This window comes from Gaeumannomyces tritici (genome assembly GCF_000145635.1).
Source record: "Gaeumannomyces tritici R3-111a-1 unplaced genomic scaffold supercont2.6, whole genome shotgun sequence".
NCBI classification, from domain to species: Eukaryota; Fungi; Ascomycota; class Sordariomycetes; order Magnaporthales; family Magnaporthaceae; genus Gaeumannomyces; species Gaeumannomyces tritici.
In genome coordinates, this window is record NW_008804550.1 from 2071333 (window position 1) to 2090865 (window position 19533).

Here is a 19533-nt window from a genome sequence, read left to right on the forward strand (position 1 = left end):
CTGCAATCTCATGCAGAGACCTCCGGGTGACTCTTGTTCATGCACAGCCATGCTGCTACCGACTATATAACACAGAGGTAGGTCATCAGTTGAGTCTGTCTCCTTTCGTCTTCTCCATCAAGCAGTCATTCCCAGACATCAGCATCTCCAATCTTAAGCATCGTTGGTCAAACTAGTGCTTTCTATCTACCTGTATCCCTCCGAGCCTTCCATCATCCATCATTTTGCTGCCAAGCAACCCGTACACCATCTCTTCTTCCACCCCCCCTTCACACACTCCATACAGCAATGTCTGCCCCCAAATCCATCCTCTTCCTTGGCGCCTCGGGCGGCGTCGCCAAGACCGCCCTCGTGAGCTCCCTGGCCGCTGGATACACGTGCGTCGCTCTGGCCCGCTCGGCCGCCAAGCTCGCCGCCGCGCTGCCCTTCCCGTCGTACCCCAACCTCACCATCATCGAGGGCAACGCGCGCGACCAGGCCGCCATGGAGCGCGCCCTCGTCGTCCCGGGGTCTTCCCCTCAGCGCATGGTCGACGCCGTCGTCAGCTCCGTCGGCAGCCTCCCGTCGCTGCGCAACGGCGGCTTCGAGGACTCGACCGTGTGCACCGTCTCCATGGCCGCCATGCTGGCCGCCATGGACGCCATCGCCGGCCGCCACCCTTCCGGCGACGGGCGCGTCCCCAGGGTAATCTCTATAAGCAGCACCGGCATTTCCAAGTTCGCCCGCGACGTGCCCCTCGCCTTCGTGCCCCTCTACTGGGTCGCCCTCGCCGTGCCCCACAGGGACAAGGAGAAGATGGAGCGCCTGCTCATCGACGGGCCCGACGACAAGGCCGAGGGCGCTGCTGCGAGGCCCGAATTCACCATCATCAGGGGCAGCTTATACGTCGCCGACAGCGAGGCCAAACAGAAGCTCGTCCGCGTCGGTATCGAGGACCCTGTCAAGGGCGTCGAATCCAAGGCCATCGGATATACCATCTCGAGGGAGGCCATCGGCCGCTGGATCTTTACCAACCTGCTCGCCGATGCTACCCTTGGCAAGCAGTATTCTGGCAAGATGGTCACTCTGACTCACTGAGGAGTGTTCAATACCATCGCTACCTCCTTTGCTTTCATCTGCCTGTATTTTTGCGCCACTTTGCGTCTACGCCTGACACATTATTCCTACCTCTCTCCTTTATGGTGTGTTTCTCACTCTGTCTGCATTATGGGTCTGGTTTAGATTGGGCATCCCAGGGTTGGTTTATTATATTCCTAGAGCCGGTTAGTAGTAGATCCCAGTGATAGTTCCCTTTGTCACATATGCATGCGTTTTTGTTAATCCTTATCGGCAATGGGTATTGTGCATCACAACTTTTATTTTGATAAATAATACCACAACCAACGCGCTACAAGATGTTCGTGTGACAGTTACTCATAGCCTAGGGCTGGACACATGTTATTGACGTGTAACCCCGATTTCGATGGCCCAAGAATGGTTCGCCGTCGACATGCCAGGCGCTGGTGGTTGTCCTACCCGGAACTCGAGTTCTGCAGCTTGGGCTAACATGGGATCACAATCCTTCCCGTTGGGACCTGTTCGTCTTTTCAGCAGCGAGACTTCCCGACGCGACTGTTTAAAGAAAAAAAAGAGGGCAAAAAAGATTAAAATTTGCCTGGAACTTTGCCCATAGTTGGAATAGCCGGCACGCCCACCATAATAGAGGTGGTAGTCCCACCTAGGTAGGTACATACCTACACACCAGAAGGCTGCCGGTAGGCAGCTAAACAAAGATACAAAAATTGTCCATGCTGGTCGCGTTTGACAGATTCAAACCGCGAACCGACCACCCCAAAAACACCCCAAAACCGCCACAATTATGGCCGGCATAGGCGAACAGCCCGATTTCGCGATCGCCCAGCGCGGTATCGAGGATTTCGGCCGACAGCTTGGGCGGCCCTGGGGATTAGAATTGTTGAAGATTAGAACTCCGAACGCAGTGGACGGATTTTTCTTAGGAGTAGGAAAAGATGTTGGATTAGCTATATGTACGAGTATCCGATAGGCGACGTGGGCCTGTTACGTGGCCCAGACTTGCATATAAGGGCCGGCCAGAGGCCGGCCCTTGACAGATAAATCTCCTACCTTCCCATGGAAAAAAAAATTCGATTTACCCCCAGAAGTCGGCATTTGCATTATTCCGGAGTTAAGCCCCCTGTGAGGCTGGAGGTACCGCTTGCCAATAGTAGGATAAAAGCTAAAACAAAAATAGGAATAAAAATATGAATAAAAATAGGAATGGTAAAAGGAATAACAGCAGGAAGAATTAGAATAGGAAAGTCTACATAGGAAAGCCCACATAGGAAAGCTTATAGCACTAGCAATTTGATCTAATCTGTCTATAGGGCCTGTAAAACTGCCATCTTTTTTGTGGTGGGCGTGCCAGGATGCCGTCCATTCAACTATGCATCGTAGCTCAACCTCTCTCGGACCCCTCCTAGCTCCAGCTCTATAGCGATAGAGCCGTCAATATCCTCATTTAAAGATATGATCTTCAGCCCCTCAAAGACCCGCGATGCTGCGACGCGGTGCGAGCCCAACCACGGATTCCGGGCCGCGGGCTCCTTCTTGGCGACGAAGAAGTTCCACGGGTTGCGCACGCTGGCGGAGTCTCGGGGGTGCCCGCCCGCCCTCAGGAGCTGGAGCAGCCTCAGCGGCACCTCCTCGCGGGCCTCTGGGCTCGCCTCGATCTGGCCTAGGTTGCAGCAGACAGCCTCGAACCAGGCTGTCAAGGCCCTGGGACGGCCGTACTCGTCCCCGCTCGGGTTTACAGTCCCTATGCGGCATGGGCGACGCTCGAGTGCACGGCGGGCGCCGGCGAGATCTTCGGGGAGGAAGTGGCCCCGGATGTCCATGCTGCCCTCGCAGGCTTGTTGCAGGAGCGACGCGAGGATGTCCTCGTCGTTTTGTTCGGCAGCAAAGCCAGCGGGACGGTGATACCACCTCATAATCAGCGACAGGTAGTTCTCCAAGCCCACAACATCCGGTGATGGGGCCAGCCTGAGGGCCGAGATGATTTGGGCATAGTGCCCCAGGTCGCCGCCTTTAGTCCAGGACAGGTCGGGGCAACGGCTCAGGAGAAAGTAGGCGGCATCCCAGTTTTGAGCCAGGATGGCAGTCAACAGCCGGAAGGCCAAGTCCCAGGCTACAGGCTGCGGTCCCGCGGGAAGCTGCTGATCGCGTATGCGATAGAACGTGGCGAGGTCGCCAACATGGGGTTTGCGCGGCTCGTCGTCGCTCGCATCGATGTGGGCTCTCTCGGGCGAACTCATCTCGAGCTGGTCGTAGAGGGCTTTCTGTGTCGGAAGAGGTGCTTCCATCAGGATGTGGGAGGCGTACAGTCCAATCGGCAGTATAAGGTTTAAAAACGTGCTTGCATCTCCTCTGATCTGATAGTCAGCATCGAGCCTAAGGACCAAGGCCAATACCTCGGTGTTCTGTCTCATCTTTGCCATGAGCCGTTCTCTTGTGCTAGATTTGTAGAGCCTCCACGAGTCCCAATCGCGTATAGGCAGCCAGTCACCCCTCGCATTGTTGATGAAGTACTGGAAGGCATCAGACATGTCGAGTAGAGCATCTGTTTCAATAAGCATTCGGCAGATGCTCTGGTCCCCGCTCACCAATGCTGCGGCAAGGGGCGACGTGACGTCACGAGCGTAATGGTTATGGTGTATCAGGCAGGAAGGGCAATCAAAATGTGATAGAGGAGAGGGGAAGGAAAGACTGCGCATGACAGAGCGTGGGTATATGTGAGAGAGCCACTCGAAGAAGGTAAAGGGATGCACCCGTCTCTGGGGCTCGGAGGTTCGCCGGTGGATGATGACGCTGAACACTTGGTTGAGACCATTGGCAATGAGCCACGCGAGGATTTCTTCTTTCCAGGAGCAGCCCGCCGGCTGCTCCACAACCGCGACTGCTGCAAGAGCCATTATCCTCGACTGGGACTTTGTAGAGACTCCATGGGCCACGAGCCACTGTAGTGTCTCGAGCGGGCTGCTGCTTCTTGCTTCCCACCTTATGCATTCCGGGTAGATGGCCTCGTGGATGAGCAGGGTGCCATCCTGTGCTGGGTCAGCTCCTGCCGCGAGGAGGAGCTCGAGCATGGGTATGCAGTTTTGGGCTGTGGCAATCGACAAGGGCGAGATGCCGCGGTGGGGGTTGGACAGATCTGTTTCAGGAGCTGCTTGCCTCCTGAGGTTGTGCGGGGATGCTCCAGCCGCCAGCAACCTCTGCATCAGCTCGAGCCTGCGCTGTTCAAACCTGTGCCGGTGCAGCTCCCTGTTGTTTCGTGCGTATGCGCGGCTCGACTTTGAATAATGGGCCAGCGCGCACAGCTCTAGCGGCCACGTCGGGCCCCAGGCGTTGGTGATGAAGCAAGGCCTTTTGACGTCGGCTCCGGCGTCAACCAGACGGCTAGCGATGGAAAAGGCACCGTCGATGCAGGCAAGATGAAGCAGCGTGATGTCGTTCCCGAGCCGAGCGTCTACGTCGGCCTTTTGGTCCAACAGCCAGCAAAGCACCTCCCGCTGACGGTTTACGTAGGCATAGCACAAGGGAGTAAGGCCGTTCCAGTCCTGAATATTTATGTCCTTGATGCCGTCCCCAGCAAGCAGCATCTTGAGCACTTCGATCTGGCCGTGTGCGGCCGCCAAATGCAGGACATGGGACTTCCATCTCGGATCGTCGAGGTCGTGAGCGGCGCCCCTTTCGAGGAGCATCTTGGCCATGGCGCCCTGCCCCTGGCAGAGCGCCAGGTGGAGAGGGGTCGTTGCGATTGGCGGAGGCCCGGTTCCGTCAGAACGGACAAAGTAGCCGTGGAAGTGATTCCGACGGCACAGCAGCAATCGCTCGCATTTGCAAATACGGAGCGCTGGGGCATCGATGTGGGCTCCATGGTCTAGCAACAGCCGCGCCACTGCGATGTGCCCACCCGTTGCAGCTAGATGAAGTGGGGTGAATGTTGACTTTTGGTCCTCGGTCGTCTGACGGAAGCGAGGCTCCTGGTCCCGATCGAGGCTGATCGCGGGAAGCTGAGGGTCGTGGTCCCACCATGACGAAGGACAAAATGGCGCGTCATCGCCAATAGGAACGGCCGGCTCGAACATCTCCAGGTCGGTAGCCCGGCGGTTTGAAAATAGCCCCACGGACGCCGGGCAGAACGACTCTGGCACAGAGTCGCGTTTGCAGTCAAAGTCGTCTTGTAGATCCCTTCCCTGGTGGCAGTATTCCCCCACCTCCTGCCTTGTATTCAGCCATTGCTGATAAGTACCAGACGCGTCGGTACCAAAGGCCAGCAGCTTTTCCACGGTGCCAAGGCGCCCTCGTTTACAGGCCCAACAAAGGACATAAGAGTGGCGCATGGATGCGTGGCGGTAGAGCGCTGCATTGGCGACTGGGTGCGTGGCACGACAGGATAAGGCGAAGGCCGCGATGTCCCTGCAGTCGTCAAGGTTACCGCAGAGCTGATCGATCAGCTCATTGGGCAGGTCGGTCAAGGGCGCCATGCTGGAGGTAAAGGTCAACGTAATGAAGGCGACTAGGACCAGATAATGAAGGTGATTAAGACCAAGGTAACGAAGGTGATGAAGATCAAAGGGTTATTCGGAGAGGGCCTGGATGCTGGTAACAGAACAAGACGGTGGGGGAGATCTCATCGCCGGAACAGCAAGTCGCTTTTCGCCCACAGGCCCTCGCGTGAGACCTGTGGCGGTCGTGGAGGCCGGCGGGGAGGTCGATGGGGAGGCCGGCGCGGTGCCACAGCCCGTGCTGGTTGGCCTAGCCACTTTTGTTGGCGTGTGGGCACGTATACACGCTTAGGAGACCTATGTTTATCTCCGTTCTGGTTGGCGCCTAGTGTTTGGGAGGAAAACTGTCCGAAAAGCTGGAGCTCGTCGGCAAGGGTTTGGTTGACATTTCAAACATCTCAATAGTTCAGTTGCAGGATGCGGAGGGAGCAGTTGTTCGTGGATGGATGGTCAACAAGGCCAGGCATCAATCCAATCTTCACCGCCTGAGCCAAATCCCTGTATTGGGGGCGTTCGTGGCTGCCCGGCCGCGCTTACCATAAAAAATGGGCATTCCTTTTAGGAATAGGAGTGCGAACAGACATAAAACAGGAACAAAAACAAGACTAAAAACAAGATTAAAAATTAAGATTAACATGGGAATCATAATGATAAAAATTTAAAAAGAAAAATAACAATGAAAAGGCGTGCGGCACTGCAGACAACGGCAAATCGCCCATCAAAACATCGTCAATTTTTCCAACTTTATTTAGTTCTTTTCTGATTTCCGATCTTGGCCCGAACTAGTTCCAAAAAAAAAAAAATCCAATTCCGCCGCCGCCGCAGCAGCAGCAGAAATAATAACAATAATAACAACAACAGCAGCAGCAACCACAGCCGCCGCCGCCATGGGCCTGATTGAGGTCATTGCTGGTGTGGGCGTCTCCTGGCCGGGGTTGCCGGCGCTTGGGTGGGGGTCTCCGGCGGGGAGGATCTGCCCGCCCGATCAAGGTCTATCATATGTCCAGCACTGCCGTTCCAGAAATACCCTCCCCTGGTCCCATAATTATCCACAAAGTAGAGAATCGAAGGAGATAATTGAAACCACGAGAGATGGAAAGAGATATTGGAAAGAACATGTATCCCTAGAGATACTGAAAGAAATGGCATTCCCACTTGCAAAAAATCTCAGGGAATAAAATTGCTAATGTAGGAATATTAGTAGAAATAAGAGCAGGAATAACAGGAGGAGTGCCAATAGAAATAGGAATTGATGGTGTCCTGGCAAGACTTCCATCCGCGATGGATTCAATCCGTCGCAAACAAGACAGACTTCCCGCCGAGCCACGACCCGAAATCTGGGAGTGGAACGTCCCGCACAGCGAGCTGGCAATTCGCTTTGTCAATCGCACGGCCGACGCCGACAACCGCCGCACCGGGTTGAGGAGCCACTGGCACAGCTTGCCGAGCACTGGAGCTCCGACGTCATGGAGGCACGAGCGCGGACAAGCCGGGTGCCCCAGTAGAATATAGCAGAATAGTTCCAGTACAGGGGTGGGAGGCAATCTGGCCATCATGAAGGTGTGAAGAATCACAGCTATCGTGCCGGATCCAACCCCCCCTTTTTTTGGAATGCGAACGTTTGCTCTTCGTCACTCGTCAAAGCCAACTACCTGCCTACCACCTTGTGGGCTTGACGTCATCGGAAGCCTCGAGGTTCCCCTGAGCGATCTCGCTGGGCGGCCGTCGTAAACCCGAAGTCATGACGTCTCGAGGCCGGAGCAGTCATTGGTGACCCGAGCTCGGAAATGCTATGTTGACCGACGGTATTGGCTGGCCTCGCCCCATGGTTCTGCTGTTCCATGTCCTTCCACCCATTAGCCCGCGTCCGCATGGAAACAAGGCGCTTAGAGCCCGGGCCCAAGAACTGTCGCCAAAATAAGCTCAAGGTTGACGCCAGCCCCGATTGACCAGTCGGAGATAGGACCGTTAGGAACCTTTCTGGATCCTCGGGAGCGGTGGCTTACAAAGTTCAGCCCCGCCGTTCCTGAGTCACGACCAGCCACCGGCGAGGCTGTGGCCCCAGGAGAGGGCGCCCTGCCAGACCAGCACAACAGCGTTCTGAGCTCAGGCCAAGAAATGTGGTCAAAATAAGCTTAAGCGTGACACCGGCCCCGACTGACCAATCGGAGATAGGACCGTTGGGAAACGGTTTGGGTTGTTGGGAGAGGTGGCTTGCAAGGCTCAGCCTCGCCGTTTCCGAGTAACGACCAACCACCCGTGAGGCCGTTGACTCGGGAGGACCCTACCAGATCAGCACAACGGCGCTCGCAGCTGCTTCTCTTCGGAAACAAATGCTGGCCATGATGGCCCAGGAACACTGTAGAGTAGCTCCTTTATGATATCACCGGCCTGGAAGCCGTGGCAAGGAGTCTGTTTCCTCCAGGAAACCACAATCGTCAGGTCCGACTGCTGTGTTTATCCCAACAGCTGCTGCCCGTTAAACCCGCGTTTCCGCCGAGGCCAAAGAGTTCCACAGCCTGCCCATTAAGCTCTGGCTCACGCCCTGAACCATGGATTCACTGCGGTTACATCTATCCCCTACGTCACCAGGAGGGTTCACGATGGCTTCGATACTTTTCTCAGGGCCCGCTCGTGGCGGGCACATTAGGGTTTCTTTAGGGGACTGCACACATATAACCGCGGCCTTTCTGGGCTGCTTTCCACTCGCCTGTGTTTCTGGCCTGGCAATCCGACACATCTATTTCCAAGCAGACGGATAGAGAGAACAGCAAGCAAGAAAGAACAAAAGCTAGCAATACATGCCCTGCAAGATGACTTCCCAGCAAACCATAGACGAGTGGGACGCGCGCGTCAACCAGATGAACGCAAGCATCGACCAGTGGAAAGCACACATCGACCCAAGCCTGAATAGCACCGGCTTTGACTTGCCCGAGTTCGATTTCGGATTCAGATCACACCATTTCAATGACGGCACCACAGCCCCTGGTCCTCAAGACTCCCATCTCTGGGATAATACCACCGCCCTTGACCTAGAAGATCTTTTTGGGGGCGATGCCACAGCCCCTGGCCCTTCGAATCCCCTGCTCGAGCGACAGCAGACGCCGGCCCTTACGTTCCCCACGCCTCCATCCATCTCAACCGCCACTCTCTCCGAATCTCAACATGAGCAGCCGGACTCTGGCCTTACTATCGATGAGATATTGCTAAGGGAGCTGGACCAAGACCTCAGTCTCCCGTCACGGATAGAGCAGCAGGCTGAGACCCTCACTCGTCCGGGCTCTCCTCAACAAGAGCAGCTGGACTCTGTCCTTACTATCGATGAGATCTTGCTGAGGGAGCTGGACCAAGACCTCAGTCTCCCATCGCGGATAGAGCAGCAGGCTAAGACCCTCACTCTTCCGGGCCCTCCTCCTCCACCAGCCACCGCTCTCCCGTGGCCTATGAAAGGGCAGACAGATCCTTTCCTCTTCACCCCCACGGAGCCTTTGGCAGAGCAGCAGGCACAAGCCCTCACTCATGCCAGGCCCCAAACATATACTCTTCCGAGCACCCCCTCTCTACCAGCCACTGCCTTCCCGGCTCCACCACAGTCGCCCGCCGCTGCCAGCAGCAGCAGTAGCAGCAAAAACAACAAGCGCAAGGCCAACAGCGCGGGCCCGTCACCGGCAGACGCACCTAAGAAGAAGCGTAGAGTGCTCAGCGCCAACAACACCTGCGCCGAGTGCCGGCGCAAGAAGATCGCATGCAAGCCCGCCCAGGATGACAGCGGGCGGTGCGCCGGCTGCGTCAAAAAGGGGGTCGCGTGCGAGCGCAAGGGCCTCGACGGCCGCACCCACAAACACAACGCCGCCACCTTGGCCGACGAGGTCGCCGCCTTCAAGCGGGCCGCCATGAGCATCGTCTACCTCATCTGGCTGTGCCGCACCGGCCGCCTGCACCCGCCCATGCTCAGTACAGTCCGCGGCATGCTGGAGACCTGGGGCCCGCACGTCGCCTGCTCCTCGGCGGCCGGCCTGGCCGGAGAAGGGGGCCCGGACGCGGTCATGGCCTGCGTCGAGGGCGCCGCCGCGGACGGCTCCGGCACGTGGCCGACGTTCGTGCAGGACGCGCACGGCGTCGCGCAGGACGAGAGCGGCGGGGTCAAGCTCACGGACCGCCGTCGCGGCCTCGAGGTCTTCCGGACACAGGCCCGCGACTTCCTCCTGCGGCTGCGCGCCGTGCTGGCCGCCTGCCTCGGCGACCTCCCCGAGGGGCTGCCCCAGGGCGCGCTCGTCGCCGTCGGGCAGGTCATCTGGCCCTACATGCATGACCGCCCGACCAGCGAGCTGCTCGCCCGCTTCGCCGAGGACACCCAGAGCTGCCTGGACGGGCCGGAATGCGCAGGCCACCACAACTGGGTCCTGTTCGCCAAGGGTGTCATGGAAAAGGCCCGCAACCTTCGGTTCAGGGAGAACGGCGAGGTGAAGGAGCTCGCGGAGCGGGAGTGCTTCGCTGGCTTCGGGAGGTGGGCCGACGTGGAGAGACTCGCGGCGGAGCATACAAAGCTCTAGTCTTGAGAGCCTCTCCTCTCTTGTTTCCTTTTTATATTATACATTTGGCTTCAAGCCGGTTGGGAATCTGGGAAAATGGTAACCCTTACAAGGAGGTTAAAGCAGTACGATTATGAGATCCGAGAGCAGGCATTTTGTATTTTCTCACGTTTTGGATATCCCTTTTTGCACCAATTTGATACACATGGCATTCAGCAAGGAGTTTTGAAGCCACTTCACCCCGTGCCCTGTCAGATCTCACTACCGTACTCTATCAGTCTCTCGATCTATTGAGAGAGCTCACCGTGTATCTGGTTTTGGTTTGTTATGGACTGGACGATCGATAGATGGCCTGTGTAGACCTTGATCGGGCAGATCATCTCTAGGAGGATTCTGTGGATCTCTTCCATCGCCTTAATAACTACCAGGGTCTCGAGTTTGGAAATTTAGCAGCGCTTCTCCGCATCACTCAGAGCAGATACAGGTTGATTCTTATTTCCCGCAACAACCCGCGATGACACCGCTCCCCCCGGTGTCGGTGTAGCTGGTATGGGAATTTTCCCAGGCTGTGGGAAAGTTCGCGACAACGCTTAAACGATGGGGCAAGCAGATGTTTTCTTTCATTGCTAGAGTATAAGAGGGCCCAAAGAACACCTCCCGATAGTGATAGCGCCCGCAAGCCTGTAAGGACACAAGCACGTATCAAGACACTGCGGAGATCTGCAAACTTGACATGTTTGAACGCCACATCCTTCGGTCCCGTCACTGGCGTAGCGTGGGTTGACGGCTTGGCACCAACAACTCACAGTATTCGACACCAGGAGGAGAAGGCACGCAGGCAACACGCGATTCGCTTGGCGCGGAGGCTGTTTGTGGCCGGGGAAGGCTGACACGCCATGCACGTACGTTGCCGCAAGTTCATGCGCTGCACATAGATAGAGCGGAACGGAATGCGAGGCGATCTTCAAACGTGCGCCCGCGGCGGCGTTTGCAGCTGTCTGTTTGCACCAGCCGGCATGACTGATCTCCCTCCTCCCAACCCACCCTCCCCCCGGCCAGCGCGTCCGTCCCCGCCCGCCCGCCCGGCTTTGCGCGCTGACCCCAGGAGGGTGGTCAGGCCAGGCCAGGGGAGAGATGGTGGCTGGGGGCTGTGAGCAAGATCCAAAATGTAAGGGAGCATCTTGGGACAGGCTTGAACTCTCAGCAGGACACGCATGTGCAAGCGAACCGACAAGGCAAGGAATCCTGTTTTGCATTGAGATCGCCGACAGGGTGCTGGGGACGAGGAAGGGCCGCCACGACCGCACAGCCGTTCCCCGGCTTTGTCCAGAGGGAGGCTGAGCTCGGACTTGGCCATGGCAGCACTTTCGTCGTGCGTGGTGGTTCGTCATACAGCCAGCCAGGTTGGGAGGATGCCACCAAGGTGGAAGTTCGTTCAGGGCCGCACCACAGCACCTGCTAATGCGGCTGGACGGGCTGGGAGACGAGGACCAAAGGGCCCCACCAGCCCTTGCGAGGTTGACGGAAAGTGGGCTGAACGTGGACTGGTGAAACGCAACTTTGATCACCAAGGCCCTTCTTGCAAAGCGAACCCCTGGCAGAGTGGGATGGCCTCCGCGGCGGTTGGATCAGGACCTTGACGCCGATTTCATTTGTGCAGTGGCAGACGTGCCTACTTTCTTTTCCCATCTTGTGGGCGGCTGGTTGGCGTGTCAGGATGGCCCCAGCAGGCGCCAATCCACATGGAACGCGCTTCATTTACCAGCGCATGCATGACCAGTCGGGCAGAAAGTTGGCCGAGGGGAGAAGCGGTCAGCCATTCACACCAAGATGAGAAGCGATGTGGGAATGCGGAATGGAAATCCAGATGGAATCGAAGCGAACGGGATCAAGATGGTAGAGTGTCGCATCCGGAAGAGATAAGCTAGAAACGTAGGCAGCCAAGCTTTTTGGCAGACGCTCGGAAATTTTCATGACAGACGCGTGCAGAGCTGGCCCGTCGGCTCGCACACGAGATGAGGCTGCCAATCGCTGTACTGTGTTGGCCTTCGCTTCCAAGTCTGAAGTCCGTGCAGAAGAGTGACACTCGCTTGTTAGCATGCGCGGCGGTACTGGAGCCTCTTCGGGACTCCTGCCGAGCGACCTGTGTTGGGACCGTGGCATCCGGCGGAGCCGTCGTTGGACCCTCTCTCCTGGCCGTCGAGCCTTTGCCACCAAGATGCGGCAGCAGGGCAGCATGAGGCTCCCCAAGTGAGGAGCTGAGGCTCGGTTGTTGGAAGGGGCCGTGCTGCGTTGCATCCATAACTCTCCGATGTGTCTACCTATAACGCTCACTAAAAAGACGTGTAACCTGAAGCACGTCGCGGTCGTGGAAAGAATTCGAAACCGACCGCGGCAGCGACCCAACACCATTCCATCCAGTTGGGGTCAAGCATGCAAACAGACAGCCGTGTGTGGCTTGGGATTTGGGAACATCACAAATCCTGCTGGATCGGGGGAGCCCGGGCCACCGACACGACCATCTCAGTCGTCTAGAGGTACCGAGTGGCACCCAGCCAAGGTTGTAGTCGGCAAGGATGACTCGCATGTGCTGCCTTCTTCTGCCCGCTGCCCCGCGGACACTGGCGATCCAAATCAAGACGACGGGATCCAGAAAATATAATCAACATCAGAACATGGCGAGACGGCCCATGGCCTTGCATGATGCCACGAGGGAGGATGAGCGGGAGTAGGGGCCTATAGAGGCAGCTCGGTAGAGTTACTGCATCTGGATGGGCAGGAACAGGCTGGCTGGGCTATGGGACTGTGCTGTAGAACAAGGAAAAGAAGGAGATCAAGAAGGAATACTGGGACCCGCGGGTCCAGGCCGGAGCCGCAGCCGGGGGAGCCGCAGCCTTGGTGGCCGTTGTTGGGAAAGGGCAGAGTGGGCGCGGGGTTTATGTCGTTATGCTATGGCCGTGCCTTGTCCGCCAGGTTGGGACGATGGTGCCGGCATTGGGGCTGTGTTTATGTCGGAGCTTTTTTACCCTCTTTTTTGGTTGTTAGTGTGTCTGTTTCCCGTTTTTCTTTTCGTCCCGCTCATTGCGGATGAAAAAGTCCGACAGGCGTCAAAGGGCGCTACCAAGGTTGGTTGGGATGGAAAACCACGGGATTGAAGAGATGAGCTTCATCATCAGCGCGCCCCTTTTTCGATTTCTCTTTTTTGTTCCTGAGCCCCTGAGCCGGATTGGTGCTGGGTGCGGCCGCTGATTGGCCAGCTGCAGGGCGGCTCACGTTTCGGGTTCCTACAGCAAGCACCGCCCCCTGCCCAGGACCGGCCCCTGGTCCCTCTTTTTTTTGAGGAGCCAGGTTCGGTTGACCCATGGCGAGAGGCAATTGCTTGGTGAGGAGGGGAGGTCATATCCCGGTCCGCATCAACGTCTGCGATTGAGCCGCTGCGGCACAACGCTGCGAGAGGGTGGCTTGCAGAAGGAGCTAGCGACGCCCCCTCTCATCTTGCATCCTGCTGGCCACCTCACTCACACCCAAACAAAACCGTCCACAACAAAAAAAAAAAAAAAACACCCATGACCGATGCCCACATGCGCGCGCTCGCCGGAACGCGGCCAAGTCGCCGCCAGTCGCCAGTCGCATTGCTCAGCTGCAGACCCATTGGCTCCAGCGTGCCCATCTCGCAGGTCCCAGATTGAACTGCCGCCCGCACAACACAACCCAGACAGGCACCGGCTCGGCTGGCAGACGCCAGATAGAGAGGGAGCCTTGGTACCTATGGTCACATGTCGTCCCAAGAACACCACCTGCCAGCCCGTCTCAGCCACGTCCGCCTACGCTAGATCTACGATTAATTGCTGTACGCCCTAGGCTAGCAAGGTCTTTCCTGGGCGGTGAGCTCCGTCCTAAGGTCTTCCCTCGTGCTATCGCCCATGGCCTCCGGCTGCCGCCTGTCGACCTGTACCTACCCCTCCGCACCCGACAACGAGGACGCTCCCTCATGCTGTGAGCAAGTTGGAGCTTGGTGACGTGACCCCTGGCAGCAGGGCCCGGACTCATGAGACGGCACCTGGTCTAGTGCCCACACCCACAACCGAGTCCCACTCACCACCACCCGGGGCCTTGCTGGTCCCCACCTCCCCCTGCCCCTGGCCGCCGGGATGGCTGCGCAACTGGGGTTGGTGAGTGGTTGCTTGGCAAGGCGAGAGGACGCTGGACGTCATTGGCTGCCGCGTCGGCGAGACTAAAAAGGCTCGCAGGATCCTCCGTTCGCCATCATCACTCTTGCCCTTCTTTCCTTCCTCACCCTCACTTTCCCTGTGGTTTTCTCTCTCTCTGAAACGGCGCCGTTCAGGTTCCTCACATTCTTTCTGGACTTCCATTCATTCTTTGATTCTTCAGCCTTGTGATCGCGCCTTTGCGTCATAAGCATCAACCCCTTCCAGCCAGTTCCAACGTCAGGTGACGGGATCAACTAGCTGTTCACTTCTTTGCCTCCTTGTGAAGCCCCTATATTCTTCGTTCTTGAACATATAGCGTGTGAGCAACTGTGTCTGCCACCAGCCAAATTTCGCCCTTGCTTGTGGAATCGACATTCCCTCTTTTTTCCTTGCCAACGTTTGATATACCCCTGCCTGGACAGCGCGCGACCATTCTCTTGGGAGAGATCTCGAAACAACCAACCAGGGAAACGACGAGAATCTCCTCTTTTCCGACTTCCACAAACATCACCAAACACGCTGCCAAAAATACCAAGCAGTCAAGATGAAGTTCTTCACCGTCCTCAGCATTTTCACCGCTGCCACTGCTGCGTACTCGCACCAGCACGCCCACCCGCGCATCAACTTCCGCAACTTCCGCCGCGCCAACACTACTCAAGCCATCTCTAGCTCGAGCTCCTCGTCCACCGCCAAGATTGAGGCGGCCACATCCTTGAGTGCCACTTCCAGCAAGGCTGCCTCTACCAAGGCTGTCTCGGTCTCCAAGGCCTCGACACCTGTCGCTGTCGGCACGGGTGGCCTGGTCGAGAAGAACCGCCCGGCCGTCGGAACCGGATCTGGCGTTGCCGCCCGGCCCGCAACCACCAGCACTGCCTCTGGTGGCGGTGCCCAAATCACCACCGTGGTCGTGAAGACTACCTCTGTGAAGACCATCATCTCTTGCGCCCCCAATGTCACCAACTGCCCCGGTCGTAACGGCACCATCGCCACTGCTAGGAACGCCACCTCCCAGGCTGGCGTTTCCCAGATCGTTATCACCGAGACCGCAGTTCTCACCTCTGTTGTCTGCCCCGTCTCCGATGTCCCCAAGGTCGAGTCCAGCCTCAGCAAGGCTCTCTCGGCAAGCACCAAGCCCGTGGCCAGCACCAAGCCTGCCGTGAACACCCAGGTCACCGCTACCGCCACCTCGGCCCCCGCTGCTACCAACGGCGCTGCGACCACCACCCTTGTCGTCAAGACCACCTCGGTCAAGACCATCATCTCTTGTGCTCCTGAAGTTACCAACTGCCCAGGTCGCAACGGAACTCCCGCCACCATGACCACGCCGATATCTGGAGTCTCCCAGATTGTCGTCACCGAGACTGCTGTCCTGACCACTGTTGTCTGCCCCGTTTCCGATGTCCCCAAGGTCCAGAGCAGCGTCTCCAAGGCTCTGGGAGCTACCTCTAGCCAGCCCCAAGGCATGACCACCGTCGTCTCCACTGAGCTCAAGGAGACCATTATCACCCGCACCACTGAGCGCGTCGTCACTGTCACTCTTGGTGGCGGCGGTGCAGGCAGCTCTCCCAACGTGATTACCACCACTATTTCCAACACTCTGCAGTCGACCTCTACCGCTACTGTCACGGCTGTCCACACTGTTCCTTGCAACGGAGCTTGCGGCAACACCAACGGCGGTCAGGGCAAGGGCAAGGGCAACGAGAACAAGGACAAGCCCAAAGGTGGCAGCGGCGGCGGCAACAACGCTGCTACCACCACCAACACCGCCACCATGACCGGCACCCGCACCCTCACTGTCAAGAAGCCCGGTCAGACTCAGGTCTCTCCTGGTACTGGCAACGGCGGCAGCCAGGGTGGAAACAACGGTGGTAACCAGGGCGGCAACAACGGCGGCAACGGCGCTGTTTGCGAGCCTGTTACCGTCACCAAGGCTGCTGAGTGCGCCCCTCCGGCGACCGTCACCGTGACCGCTGCTGCCATCACTGTCACCGTCACTGCCCCCGCCGCTGCCGCCACTACCCCTGCGGGCGACAACAAGGGCACTGGCAAAAAGCAGGAGGGGGAGAAGCAGGCTGGCAAGAAGAATCAGCCCGCTGCTACCACCTCGGCTGCTGCCGCCACCACTCCGGCGCCGGCTTCCCAGGCCGGTGAGGACGCTTCCTGTGACGCTGACGAGGAGGACGAGACCTCGACCTCTGCTACCAAGGCCACTTCCACCAAGCCCTCGATGCCTCTGAACACCGCTGGTTCCACGAAGCCCGGTGTCAGCAACAACAACAAGACCGTCAAGGCTCACCTCATGAAGCAGCACTCCGGCAGGAGCGAGAACCTCTTCTAAAGGAGCGGGAGAAAAAAAAGATCAACCCTTGAAAAAAAAACCATTGTATTTTTAGCTGATTAGACACGAAATTCCTGGGTAGCCTTTACTTTCCTTCTTTCTGGTTTCTGGACAAGCTGTGATCTCGTCCTTGGGGGTCCAGCTGTATCATCGGTTTGGCTATGGGAACAATTTACGAGACTACATACAAATTCTTGATTCTCTCTCACATTGATGCCTTGTGCTGTCGTTTGCTATGCCTGATTTGCTTCCCTCCCTCACTCTTGCTCTTGACAGGAGCAACCGGATCCAGGAATCATTATCCCGACTTTCCAGGAGGAACTCGCCAGGTAGTAGCCTCCTCTCCCCTCGTAGCAACAATGACTCACTCCCAGTCCCGGCTCAGCCGACACGTAGAGACCCTCACCCCACTGACTACCGCTCTCCCGACTGTCCTTGCTTTTGTTCTTGATTTTATTTTGTTTTTATCTGTGCTCCCTATACGGTTCCTGTTGCTTCCCAGCAGGCGCCCTCTCTGCAACCTTGTCCCACCCAGCTCAAACCTTGTGGCGGGTGTCTGGCGGTGATTGTGTCCCGCAGAAGCCTGCACTCCTCACATGGAGCCACAAGCCAAAAAGCCAGCATCACAAATCAAACAAACCGACTTTTTCAGCAACACACCGACCAGTGGTAGTTGCACCGGGTTCTTTATGGGTTAGGTATTGGGCTTATCTTTTCGAGTGCTGTCAACGCGCAGACTGTTGATCACTTCCATGTTGGCCAATGAGGGCGTTTATTTTTTCCGTGCTTACGACTTGGTGCTATTCCTCCATTTTAGCGGTTCGGCGGGATCCTCGAGAAGGTCGGATCAAAGCATCACTTCCAATGCACAACTTCACGCAAGGCACAGCAATAACGGGCGAAAGAGCTGCCGCAGACCATTCAAATTGGGAGACTAGAGCTCAACCGCGGTATAGAAAAAGTCCAAAACACAACCAAAATCGCCGTCTCAGTGATGATACAGGTTCCCGAAACCCAGCAAACAAAGCGTCATTATGTACAAAAGGGGCCAGAGAGCAAGGAGAGACATGAAGCCGCAAGAGAAGGAGAAGAAGAAAAAAAGAATCACTTGCGGAGCGCCAGACCCATCGAGTTCTTGCCCACGCCCATGGCCTGCAGCTGCATGTGCTGCACCTGCTTCTTGGTGGTGGCGTCGACGACGGTGATGGCGGCCTGGGTGGTGCCGTTGCCGGGGCTGAGGGCGTAGACGAACTTTCCGGCGGACTGGAGGTCGATCAGGCCCGGGTCGCCGTTGGCCGAGAGGTCGATCTGGCCCATGACGCTCGCGTCCTTGACCGACATCTCGACGAGGCGGTTGGTGGCCACGTCGGTGACGAAGGCGGTGCCCGTGGCCGGGTTGATGGTGGCCCAGCATGTCGCCTTTTGCCCGTCGACGGCGCCCTTGCCCTTGACGGTGGCGGCGCCGGTCGCGGCGTCGACCGACAGCACGGCGGCGCCGAACGAGGCGTCCGTCACGAACAGCTCGCGCGAGCCCGGGATGGTGGCGGACCCGAAGAGGACGGCGGTGCCCTGGGGCGAAGACTGGGCGCCCTGGGCGTTCAGGGACGCGGCCTTGTTTTGGGCGGCGGCCTGGACGGGGAAGGAGGCGAGGAAGCCTGTCTTGTTGGCGGGCGGGTCGCCCTTGACGGTGGCGAAGAGGGTCTTGCCGTCGCGCGCGAAGAAGACCTGCGACACGGTGTTGGTAGGGCCCTTTGGCGGCGTGGTCTGGCCCAGGTCGAAGGGCCGCAGGGCGTCCATGGCCGCGAGCCCCGCCTGGGCCGAGAAGGAGGCGCACGAGACGCCCGCCTTTGCGCCCGTGGTGGCGACGCACGCGAGCTTGTTGCGCTTGGAGGCGGCCACCGTGACGGGGAACTCGCCCGGGATGGCGACGGGCTTGCCGACCATGGTGAGCTTGGTCGGGTCGGCGGCGTCGATGGCGAACATGGTGAGCGTGTTGGAGCCGGCGTTGACGGCGAACAGGTTGCTGCCGGCCACCGTCAGGGCGGACTGGCTGAAGAGCGCGTCGGGCACGGCGGGCTTGCCGTCGCCGTCGACGCCCGTGGCGCCCGCGCCGCCCGTGGGGGTACTCGAGGAGCCCTGGGCCTGCAGCATGCCGTCCTGGCCGACGCGGATGGCCACGACCGCGTTCTCCTTTTCGTTGGTGATGGTGTAGACAGCCTTTGCGTTGCGCGCCGCGGCGCCGGGCTGGGAGGGCGCCCCACAGCCACTGTTGTTGTTGTTGGCGGGGAGTGCAAGGACGTTGGAGGCCTGCCCGAGGGCAAGGAGGAGGAGTGCCGAGACGTGCATTATGGTGTTCGCTCTGTGTTGGGGGGCCGCTGGCAGCTGAGGGAAAAGACTGGCTTGGTGGAAGGTGATGGAGAATGAAGCGAAGGGAAGATGTCGACACCAGGAGCCAGTCCGATGAGAGAGTGAGTGAGGAGTGCGGTGTCGAAGCAGTCCATCACAAGTCGGCTAGAAGGCGTTCCCGCCGCCCATATATACGTCCCAAGTCGACCATGGCGAAGCGCGGCGTTCCTGACACGTTCAACCGTCTACTAGTATTCGTTTGCTGGCATGGCAGCTATCCAGGGGCGTACCGGCGTCCGAAAGCGGAAATTCTGATTACGCCCACGAAGCGGACAGAGGGCAATGTCACAGCCGCCAGGGGTTCTCCACGGAGCTCGGTTGGTCGGCAGGCAGTTCAAACACGGACGGCAGGCCCAGGGGGAGGAGCCAGGGAGGAGCCAGGGCGGGGATAGGGGGAGAAAAAAGAAGCATTGAGGGGAACGGCCGTTGCGGCTCAAAACGCGAACTTGACCCAGATTAAACTTAATTGGGGTGATCGGCCA

The 19533-nt window shown here is 58.1% G+C and overlaps 7 protein-coding genes across 7 annotated transcripts; 3 read left to right on the plus strand and 4 right to left on the minus strand.

Moving 5' to 3' along the window:
- Positions 1-101: 101 nt before the first annotated feature.
- On the plus strand, positions 102-1487 carry GGTG_11080 (hypothetical protein). The gene has a single exon (XM_009228960.1). It carries the CDS (start codon positions 289-291, stop codon positions 1075-1077), a length of 789 nt encoding a protein of 262 aa, XP_009227224.1. The 5' UTR covers positions 102-288; the 3' UTR covers positions 1078-1487.
- Positions 1488-2117: 630 nt separating this feature from the next.
- Positions 2118-5997, minus strand: GGTG_11081 (hypothetical protein). The gene has a single exon (XM_009228961.1). It carries the CDS (start codon positions 5541-5543, stop codon positions 2442-2444), a length of 3102 nt encoding a protein of 1033 aa, XP_009227225.1. The 5' UTR covers positions 5544-5997; the 3' UTR covers positions 2118-2441.
- A 691-nt stretch (positions 5998-6688) lies between these two features.
- Positions 6689-7117, minus strand: GGTG_11082 (hypothetical protein; the record flags this gene model as incomplete). The annotated part of the gene is made up of 2 exons (XM_009228962.1): positions 6689-6747; positions 6877-7117. 2 exons carry the CDS (start codon positions 7115-7117, stop codon positions 6689-6691), a joined length of 300 nt encoding a protein of 99 aa, XP_009227226.1.
- A 1260-nt stretch (positions 7118-8377) lies between these two features.
- GGTG_11083 (hypothetical protein) lies at positions 8378-10117 on the plus strand (the record flags this gene model as incomplete). The annotated part of the gene is made up of 1 exon (XM_009228963.1): positions 8378-10117. The coding sequence occupies one exon, from the start codon at positions 8378-8380 to the stop codon at positions 10115-10117; it is 1740 nt and encodes a 579-aa protein (XP_009227227.1).
- Positions 10118-11554: 1437 nt separating this feature from the next.
- GGTG_11084 (hypothetical protein) lies at positions 11555-11916 on the minus strand (the record flags this gene model as incomplete). The annotated part of the gene is made up of 2 exons (XM_009228964.1): positions 11555-11796; positions 11859-11916. 2 exons carry the CDS (start codon positions 11914-11916, stop codon positions 11555-11557), a joined length of 300 nt encoding a protein of 99 aa, XP_009227228.1.
- Positions 11917-13636: 1720 nt separating this feature from the next.
- GGTG_11085 (hypothetical protein) lies at positions 13637-16687 on the plus strand. Its single transcript, XM_009228965.1, has one exon. The coding sequence runs from the start codon at positions 14852-14854 to the stop codon at positions 16643-16645; it is 1794 nt and encodes a 597-aa protein (XP_009227229.1). The 5' UTR covers positions 13637-14851; the 3' UTR covers positions 16646-16687.
- An 865-nt stretch (positions 16688-17552) lies between these two features.
- GGTG_11086 (hypothetical protein) lies at positions 17553-19496 on the minus strand. The gene has a single exon (XM_009228966.1). The coding sequence runs from the start codon at positions 18989-18991 to the stop codon at positions 17750-17752; it is 1242 nt and encodes a 413-aa protein (XP_009227230.1). The 5' UTR covers positions 18992-19496; the 3' UTR covers positions 17553-17749.
- Between the last annotated feature and the right edge of the window lie 37 nt (positions 19497-19533).

Excerpts from the sequence above, each read along its gene's own strand:
- GGTG_11081 (XM_009228961.1), bottom strand. The coding sequence starts at position 5,543 with ATGGCGCCCTTGACCGACCTGCCCAATGAGCTGATCGATCAGCTCTGC.
- GGTG_11085 (XM_009228965.1), top strand. The coding sequence starts at position 14,852 with ATGAAGTTCTTCACCGTCCTCAGCATTTTCACCGCTGCCACTGCTGCG.
- GGTG_11086 (XM_009228966.1), bottom strand. The coding sequence starts at position 18,991 with ATGCACGTCTCGGCACTCCTCCTCCTTGCCCTCGGGCAGGCCTCCAAC.
- GGTG_11080 (XM_009228960.1), top strand. The coding sequence starts at position 289 with ATGTCTGCCCCCAAATCCATCCTCTTCCTTGGCGCCTCGGGCGGCGTC.